We start from the raw sequence: 9,924 nt of genomic DNA on the forward strand, positions 1-9,924 counted from the left end.
TTGTCTCCTCTTGTCTCGGCTCTTTGTCCTGTACCATCCCTTCCAGGCCTCCCTCTGCCTGTCTCTGTCTCCTCTTTCAGGCCTCCATCTCTGCCTCTCCTCCTATGAGCCTCTCCCTCCTCAGAGCCTGGGCCCAGTGGGCTCTGGTCCTCCTTTGGACCCTCTCTTCTCCTTTCCAAAGAGAGAAGGGGGGATCTGGGGCGTCACAGAGGTGGGGCAGTTTGCTAGGTGAAGGGGCAGGACAGGATGGTGGGGGAGGCAGGTCAGGGCCTGTGAGGGCCATGGCTCAAGAAAGGAGAAAGAAACCTCAGCAGGTGTGCCAGGGGCCCCAGGGCTCCTGTGTGGACCTCCACTCTCTGCTGACCCTTCCCTCCTCTCCCAAGCCTCCACTGCCCAGGCCTCCAGCACTTACTGGGTACTGTAGATAATTTCCAGTCACTCTTCAGCCTCCTGGGCCTCCTCATCGGATAGCCCCAGGTTCGAAGCCTCTCTTCTCCCAGCTTATGTTTTCATTCAGATCTTTCTTCCCCGGGCCTTCCTCTCCTCTCTCCCCTAACCAGATGTGGGACAAGGCGGAGTAGGCCCAGGCTCTGCCGGCAGCCGACCGTGGCCTCAAACCCTACGGGCTCTGCCTCTTCCTATCCAGGTGACGTGGGACGGGCGACTCCACCCCAGGGAAGTTCAGTTCCCTAATCTGTGACATGGGGGTGCCGGCCCTGCCTTGGGGTGGAGTGGGGGATGAAATACCAGGAGGATGCTGGGAAAGGTCATTCCTGTGCTTCTGGGTCAGCACACCAGGTCCCCTCTTAGGCATTTTTGAGTAAGGCCTTCTTTTTTGTCTTCTGAAGAGAATGTGGAGACAGGACCTATGGGTAGGCGTAGCCTTGTGACACTTCAGCTGGGTTGTCTTGTCCCCAGAGTCACCCTGGACCATCTCTGACATAATAAAACAGACCGGCATCCCATCTCAAACAGGACATAAGAAAGCTGTGGTGCAGTCAGGTGTAACACACCACCCCCATTCCGGTCATTTATATCCAGTTCATTAGAAAGCCAGAAGCAGGGGCTGGAGAGATGGTTGAGTGGTTAAGAGCACTGGCTGCTTTTCCTAGAGGATCTTGGTTCAATTCCCAGCACTCACACAGTGGCTCACAATCGTGTGTAACTTCAGTCCCAGGGGATCCAACGTCCTCTTCTGGCTTCGGTGGGCACCAGGCATACATGTGGTGTATAGACATGCATGCATGAAAACACCCATAACCAGAAGATAAAGATAATAATAATTAAAAAATTAAGACCAAAAGCTTTGATTTTGAAACAGATTCTCACTGTGTAGCTCTGGCTGGCCTAGAACTCACTCTGTAGACCAGTCTGGCCTCAAACTCAGAGATCAGCCTGCCAAGTGTGGAGGCTAAAGACCTCCACCACCATGCCTGGCCTGTTTGTTTTTGAGACAGGGTCTCATGAAGCCCAGAATTGCCTCGAACTCACTTTGTAATCCAGGATGATCTTGAGCTCCTGATCCTCTTTACCTCTTTCTCCTGAGTACCAAGATCACAGACCTATGCAACCAAGTCCAGCAAAAACGCCCACCCTTTCCGGTTCCCACCAGGCTTAAACTGCACATTAAACAGACAGGTGCAGCCCTTCCCTTGGTTGTATAACGTTTATTCCAGAGTTTCACAGTCCCCTCTACACCCCTGAGGTTTCAAGAGGTTCCCTGCACCAGCGAGGGTGGGAGCTGGAGTGGTGAGGGAGGAGACACTGGTGCTTCGAGGGTCAGAGAGGCCCCGAAGCAGAACCACATGGAGACAGGGGAAGCCCATTAGTTGTTCTTGATGACTGTTCTGATCCAGCCCACATATTTGCAGATCTTGGTATAGACCCCTGGAATGCCCTTTTGTCCGCAAGGCCCAACAGATCCCCAGGAAACTAGGCCTTGAAGAACTCCTCCACACACCAGGGGGCCTCCTGAGTCACCCTAGGAGACAGAAGAGACAGTTCTTAAAGAGAGTGGCTACAAGCCAGGTCCTGGGAGACGGGAGCACAGCCAACTCACAGGAAGAACATTGTAACAGCTAGCCAATAGGAAAGAAGATGCCACCCTGACTGGTTTTGGCCAATGAGTGAAGAGAATGCTATCTTCTATGCCCAACCCCAGGACAGGAGGGCTGGGCTATGAGAATAGAGAGTACTCTGAGGGGGTTTGTTCGTCTCTGGGCGCTATGTATGATACCTCCTCTAAGGTGCCCAAGAGCATCATACCACACGTTGGCACAGCTGGTTTTGTGACCTTCTTTACCCAATCCCTCTTTCTCTTAACGTGGGGTAGCCCCAGCTGATTGATGATGTGAGGAAGCCTTGGAGTTCCAGGAAGGGTGCTCTGAAATACACCATCCTGGCTAGTTTTCTGTCCTCCACTGCTTGCCTGTTTCCCCCTCCCTCTTTTCAGCCTCCTGTTCCTCCTTTCCTCCCCTTCCTGCTCCTCCATTCTGGGCTCCTCCCCCATCCCCTGTCTCTTCTTCCATTTGGCCAAATCTCCCCTCCTTTCTAGTCCCATCTCTCCACCTAATTCCTTCACTTTCCACCTCCCAGGTCTGGGGCTTTTCCTACTTTTCCTCACTTCTGGAGAGTGTGAGGTCAGAATCTAGCTGCAGCTCGAGACAGCAAGCCTCCTCTTGCCCCTCTCACAGACACCAACCGGCATTCTACAAAGATCCTGCCTTCCAGTCCCTAGCTAACAGAGTTCCAGGTACCAGGAGCTCTCACCTGGGAAGTGAGTTTATGTCCAAGTGAGTATGGGTGGCCATACATGCTGCTGTCCTCCCCTCCCCTCCCCTCCCCTGCCTCCTGCCTGGGAACCAGAGAGCTTGCCTGCAGGGGCTTGCTGTGAAACCTTCCCCACTCTCAGAAAAGAATACAAAGAAACACCCTCTTCTTTTCCAAGTGGATTCTGATTCCTCTTCAGGTCCCATCATGCTCTCTGTCTCTGGCCTGAACACTCCTGAGAGCCTCTGCCATGTTGTTGCCTCTCTGTCTGTCTGTTCACAGCATTAAGAACTCTACTAATAACCTCCTTACTCCACCCCCGTCTACCTTAGCGTCCCTGTCAAGCCCCCCCCCCCCCCCGAAAGCTTTCTTCCTTTCTTTTCTCCAGCGCCTGCTTTCTGTCCCCTGTGGTCCTCACCACCCCGAGTTGATTCACCTGGCAGGCATCCTTCCCGGCTTCACCACCTGCACACACCATATTCTCCGTCACTCTTCCAGGGAACACGGCTTGGCACGTGCCATTGGAGACAATGGAGAGGTTGAGGCATTGGAGCCTGTCTGGGAATGGTTCTGGGCATGGAAGATGGGTGATATCGGTGATGTAGACGATGGGTAATGTAGACCCTCTGAGATCCCTGCTTTGGGGCTACATTCTTCCCAAGAACATTTGATCCAAATTTATACTCCTCAACTCAACTTCACTGCAGTCCTAAATATTCTCCGTTTGGTGACTCAGTCCCATGGTCACCCTTGTCCCCAGGCCATAGGCCTGGTCCTTTGATCTTATTAGCTCTTGATCCCAGTCTCACTTCACGTCTTCCATCTCCTGAAGCCATGTCCTTGGTTTCACTTTAACCTCAGATCTCAGTTCCACATCGTTCAAATGTTCACTTACTTCATCTTAACTCAAAAAAAAAAGTCTTCTGATTTCAGGTCATTTGACCCCAAATTCCATGCCACAGAAACCCTGGCCCAAACCCTGTGACTTCCAAATATGACATGAGAAAGATTCTGACTAGATTGTGATCCAGTGACCTCAGCTTCCCACCCTAATAGGGATGGAATTTAGGACCTAAGGACTCTACCACTGAGCCACATCTACAGACATTTTTACTTTTTATTTTGACACAGGCTCTTATTCTGTAACAGAGGCTGACCTTGAACTTTCTGCCCTCTTACCTCAGCCTCCAGTACCTAGGATTAGAGGCCCAGCAATACCAGCTCTGTAAATGACCTCTAACACCTGAGCCCATGAATCAGATGCCCTGATGACCCCTGGCATTACTCTGACCTCTGATCACAACTCTGACCCCTGGCTTCTGACTCCATACTCAATCCCTTAACCTCTGTGACTCTAAAGACCCACCTTCCCATGCCCCTTGACCCTGATGTTTAACCCCATACCCATGCTTTCTCTAAAGTAAACAACTTGATCTCTTACCCTACATCCCTCACCCCCAACCTCAGGACCCTCTTACCCCATGGCTTGTTTGTGATACCCCATCCTGAAATATGACACCTGGTCCCCATAGGTGCACAGAAAGTGGGCAGGGCCAGGGGCCGGACAGCATGGGTCAGGCGGACCGGTCTGCCCAGCTGCAGGAGTCGAAGATCATGCTCATGGTTCCGATGGGCACCCTGGTAGCTGGGGTGTGTCACGGAGAAGGTCGTGAGCCTCAATTGCTCTGTCCAGTCCAGCTTGGTGAGGCTGTGCTCCCCAAGGCGCACCACGTACCTGAGGGTGCAGTTGGTCAGTGGGTGGCAGATGGGCCGTTTACCTCTCTCTGTTTCTCTCTCTCAGCCTCTGGGTCTCTGCTCCCCATCAACTACGCATGTTGGGCTAGTCTTCTACTCCCATGGCCTCTTTGACAGCAGATGTCATGGGGCAGGGATGTCTTCTGCTATACCAGCTGCCATAATTATCCCCACAGCCAGCACCAGCAATGTTACCAGGGCTGTGACTGAGCAATGGATAAGGAAGACACCTCTGTCCTACATGGAGCTTCTTGGACCCTTGACACCTGGCTCCCCTTTTACAGCTAGTCTAGACCTAGAAAGTGGACCATCTGGGGTCTGGGGAGATGGTTCAGTGGGTGTCCTGGTTAGTGTTTTTGTCTACTTAAGGTATGCACCACCAACAGGCAAAAGGAAGATATGCTAAAGAGACACTAATGTGACAATAATCTGTCAGATTATTGGAACAATAGACCCCAAGGAAATGGGAATCCCCCACCCCCACCCCAGGAACCTCATGCTAGGAGAAAGAAAAGGTGCTGACCAGAGGGGTAACTTGTCTCCGGAAAGAGATTTCTGGCAGTTCTAAGAGCTGGTCAGACCACCTTAGAGTTGAGACTGAAGCCCAGACAGTGATGGGTCAATGGTAGGCTGCACCACGTCTTGGACTGCTTAGAAATGCATATTGTGGGCCGGGCGGTGGTGGCGCATGCCTTTAATCCCAGCACTCGGGAGGCAGAGCCAGGCGGATCTCTGTGAGTTCGAGGCCAGCCTGGGCTACCAAGTGAGTTCCAGGAAAGGCGCAAAGCTACACAGAGAAACCCTGTCTCGAAAAACCAAAAAAAAAAAAAAAAAGAAATGCATATTGTTAGCCCTCTATTTACACAGCAATCTCACTTCAGGATCCTGAAGATGGATTAGAGGGGGTCACTGGATCTATTTGTCCAGTTCCCAAAGGGGCCACAGTGAATAAATCTCCTTTCTATTATCAATTTGTCTGTTTTAATTGGCTTCTCAAGGAAGGGTGGTTGAACTTGGCTTCTTGGGGTACAGGTTGTGACTCAAGTTCAGTGACACCCTGAGTCTAGCTGGGGTCAGGGAATGCCTGGGGCTGGTGATAAATGCTCTATAGGGAAGGAAATGGCACAGGAGGAAATGGGAGAGGAACAGAGGCACCATCCCAGTTCCTCCACCCACTGCACACCTCATCCCACCTGGCAGCACCCAGCCCCACCTCAGGAAGTTCTTCTGCACCTCTAACCTGGAGTTGGCTGACTCCTACCCCTTGACACCAGATATCATCAGGGGGGACCTCCCCTTCCCCCGGCACCCTCCTTTGCTCGCCCCAGGAGGGCCCACCCACGGGCTTACTTGCCACTGCAGTGAGCAGCTGTAAGGACCCACTTGCGGTCCACGAGGACACCGCCACAGCGCAGATATTTGCCACGGAACAGCCCCACCTGCCAAGGCTGTGAGTTCTTCACACACTCAGCGCCATTAAAGATCTTCTCCCTGTCGGCCTGACTGAGACCTGAGGTCCGGTGCAGGACAGAGAAATGGGGTTAGACACGAAGGTTGTGGGTGGGAGGAGGTGAGGTGCGGGAATGGGTGTGTGTGATGGTGCCTGCTTGTCCTACCAGCACTCTGGAGGCTGAGGCAGGGGGTCTGTCACAAGTTGCAGAAAAACAAAACAAAACAAACAAGAAGATGGAGATGAAAAAGAGAGAGCTGGACGGTGCCAGAGACCCACCATACAGAGAGACAGCTAAGCAGGGTTGACCTCTTGCCCTATCCTCAGCACCAGGTTTGGGGTGGGGGGTGCATAGGCCCTTACCATGGGGGAAGGGAAGGACACAGTTAGGGCTGCCACCACCCTTCCTCCACCCCTTCCCACCCCGCCCTGGCTCAGAAAACTCACCCACAACACACAGGAGCAAGAGGATGCTGGGCCTCATGGTAGGCTGCCTCCAGGGTCTGCCAGGGAAGGTGGGGGATCTGAGCTCACCCTTCTGTGTGCCTCCACCTCTGCCCTCTCCTCTCTGCCCCCTTCCCCCAGGCCACTCCCTCACAGCCTCCATCTGATCCCTTCTCACCTGTTTGCCTGTCTGTCTCTCTGTCTCTCTGTTGTCTCCCTGTCCATCTGCCTGCCTGCCCTTTCGTCTGCTGGCCACTCTCCTACTGTCCACATGTCACACATGATGCTCCACCTGATCTCTGTCTCGGCTCATCGAATTTCCGTGTGGTGGTGGGGTGGAAGAGGATGAGGAAGCCAGGGCGGGGCATGGTTCTAATCCTGCAGAAACTCTCTTCAGCTAATGACACTTAATTGAGCTTCACAGCTCCCTGAAGACCCAGCCCCACTTCCCCCTACTTCAGCCAGCCCAGGGGATGGGCTGAGGGGACAGTGACTCAAGGTATCTGTGGAGCTGGATTCTAATCCCTACTCCAGGGAGGAGTGAGCCAGGAGGGCGGGGCCCTTGAACACCTGGAGCAGGGAAGGGCAGAAGAAAGAGGCTGGGCACAGGGGAGTGGCCTGAGGGCTCACGGGGAGGGGGGGGGTACTGAGAGAAGAGGGCCCGGGGTGAAAGAGCAGAGGCCAGGAGAGACTGGCCAGCCTGGTGGTCAGGGACATATAATGTGGGCTCCACACCTGGGCTTTTCATGAATTGAATTCTAACTGAATTCCCCTTTAAAGTTGCTGTTTTTCTTCTTCTTTAAATGATTTAATGTGTATGGGTATTTTGCCTGCATGTGAATCTGTGTGCCTCCTGTGTGCCTGGTGCCAGTGGAGGCCAGAAGAGGATGTTGAATCTCCCAGAAATGACTGTGAGGTGTCATATGTGGGCTGGAAATTGAACGTGGGTCCTCTGATAACAGCCAAGGCTCTTAACTCCTGAGTCATCTCTCCAGGCCCCTGAATTTCTTTTTGATTGTTGTTTGTTGTATTTGTTTTCGTTTTGAGACAGGGTCTTGCTTACCCTAGCTACCTCTGGGAGTTGCTGTGTAGTACAGACTGGCCTCCAATTCAGGCAACCCTTCTGCCTCAGCCTCCTGAGTGCTGGGGTCGCACACATGGGCCATCACACTTACCTTCTAATTAAATTCATTTGTGTGTGTACCTTGGCAGAGGCAGAGGCCAGAGGTCCAGCGGTATCAGGTGTCTTCCTCTGTCTCTGTCGGGCTTGTTATTTTTCAATCTATGAATTCCCATTTGTTTCAGAACTATGTCATTGAATTAGCCTGGGTGTCCATCCATAGGTGGATGGAGAAGGAGTATCTACACAAATCTACACAATGGACTTTATTTCTGTCTTCCCAATACTCGTTATTATTCTAATTGACTTCATTTCTTTGACAATTTCATACTAAACCTTGGACATTTGACACACACCTCTTGTATTGCCCATTCCTACTAAAACAGCCCATCCCTCTCATTTGGGGATCTTTAAGCATGGTTGGGGATGATTTACTGGAGCACTTACCAGTGGTCCCCCCTCCCCAGTAACCCTTAACTGCCCACAGTTTCCACGAGGGCTGGGGGCAAGTCTGTCCCCATCTGTGATATTTACTGGCAGGCCTAATCTCAATTAGCTCTGGCTGGTCTTGTGCAGGTAACCACAGTGGCAGTTCAAAGCAGTGGGATCATGAGTACAATGGCCTTGTCATGTGCAGAAGACACTGTTCAGCAGCAGTCACCCTGGCTTCTCTCTGGCTCTTACACTGTTTGTTTGTTTGTTTTTGTTTGCCGAGACAGGTTTCTCTGCATAACAGCCCTAGCTGTCCTGGAGCTAGCTCTGGAACCAGGCTGGCCTTGAGGCTACCTGCCTCTGTCTTCCAAGTGCTGGGATTAAAAGCATGTGCCGCCACCACCGGGCTGGCTCTTACACTTTTTTTTGTCTCCTCTTTTGCAATGTTTCCTGAGCCTTGAAGGGGTGATATAGACATTCCATTTAGAACTGAGCACATACCTTCTCTGTATCTGTCTTCTTCCACTTCCAGTCTAGGCCTGAGGGTGCTGGGGGTTGGATCATGACCCTGTATTCATACCCATAATGCAAAACACAAAACTCAGGGGAGGCAGAGGGGCAGGGAGTATAAGTGCCCATGGCCCAGTGAAACCTTAATTTCACTGGGTCCACAGTTCAGAGATAATCCGTTTGGTATCAGCATCTGTGGCTTCCATTTTCTTGACCTAGGTGTGGTGGATCCATAGCGCAATGCCAGCTACCTTCACAGACATAGGAGTGGAGAGAGTCACCTTGTAGAGTCCTTTGCAGATTAGTTCCAGTGCCCCTTTGGCTACTTGCTTGTCCCAGACAATATCACTGAACTCAAACAAGGGGAAACTGGTGGTGGACTCAGAGGTCAGTGGGTCGCTTGGACAGTCCAATGAGTAGTCTGCATGGAGAACTGGAGGGCCTATGATGACTCAAGAAAGGAATGCTTCGAGAGTTCTGCTAACTGCTGGTCTCTGAGCCTGGGAAGCATGACATGATCTCACAGTGGGGTAAATCCCTCGCTATATGGGATGCAGCAGGCCCAAAGCAAAGCAAAAGAAGGAGGTCTACCCATCCTTTGCTGGACTCTAATGAGAGTTTTATTAGAGTTTCTTTTTTTTTTTTTTTTTTTTTTTTTTTTGGTTTTTCGAGACAGGGTTTCTCTGTGTAGCTTTGCGCCTTTCCTGGATCTCGCTCTATAGACCAGGCTGGCCTCGAACTCACAAAGATCCGCCTGGCTCTGCCTCCCGAGTGCTGGGATTAAAGGCGTGCGCCACCACCGCCCGGCCTAGAGTTTCTTTTAATGTTCTGTTTATACTTTTTACCCGGCTAGAATTCCGAGGACTAAATGCACAATGAAGTTTTCAATCTATGTCTAAAGCTTTAGTTATCAATTGAGAGGTTTTGGTTGTGAAAGCCAGGCCATTGTTGTACCCCATCGCTAAGAGGAAACCAAATCAGAGAACCAGTTCCTGAAAGAGCTTTTTAGCTACTATTTGAGCAGTTCAGTCTGGGTGGGGAATGCTTCTACCCATCCATAAAAGCTATCTATAAAAACCAACAAACACTTTTATCCTCTCTCAGCAGGTTGGATCTTGGTGAAGTCAGTTTTCCTAGAGTTTGCCAGGGTTTTGGTCTCTCATTTGGACCCCTTCCTGGGTAAGGACTATACTTGAGCACAAACATGGCATCTGGCTGAGAAACTTGCATTAGGCTGTCCAATCTAGGTACAACATACCTTGGTCTGAGCAATTCAGAAAGTTTTGTGGACCCCTGATGAGTAGCCTGGTGAAGGTAGTTACCAGAGTCTTACCAGTTGTTTCTGGGACAGTGATCTTTCCCTCTGGTGTCCTCCATCAACCTGTGGGGTTGAGCTGTCCATTTCTTCTTTACCATGGAGTTTCAGGCAGCACTGGGTCATGGT

General features: G+C 51.5%; 1 protein-coding gene across 1 annotated transcript; it reads right to left on the reverse strand.

The window, feature by feature from the left end:
* Nucleotides 1–263: 263 nt before the first annotated feature.
* On the reverse strand, nt 264–6,458 carry Klk12 (kallikrein related peptidase 12). Its single transcript, XM_052762890.1, has 5 exons — nt 6,422–6,458; nt 5,875–6,034; nt 4,248–4,504; nt 3,206–3,339; nt 264–1,981 (listed from the first exon to the last, which is right to left on the reverse strand). Exons 1-5 carry the CDS (start codon nt 6,456–6,458, stop codon nt 1,826–1,828), a joined length of 744 nt encoding a protein of 247 aa, XP_052618850.1. The 3' UTR covers nt 264–1,825.
* Nucleotides 6,459–9,924: the final 3,466 nt, after the last annotated feature.

Source organism: Peromyscus californicus, unplaced genomic scaffold (assembly GCF_007827085.1).
Source record: "Peromyscus californicus insignis strain IS unplaced genomic scaffold, ASM782708v3 Scaffold_4__1_contigs__length_199733344, whole genome shotgun sequence".
Lineage (NCBI taxonomy): Eukaryota > Metazoa > Chordata > Mammalia > Rodentia > Cricetidae > Peromyscus > Peromyscus californicus.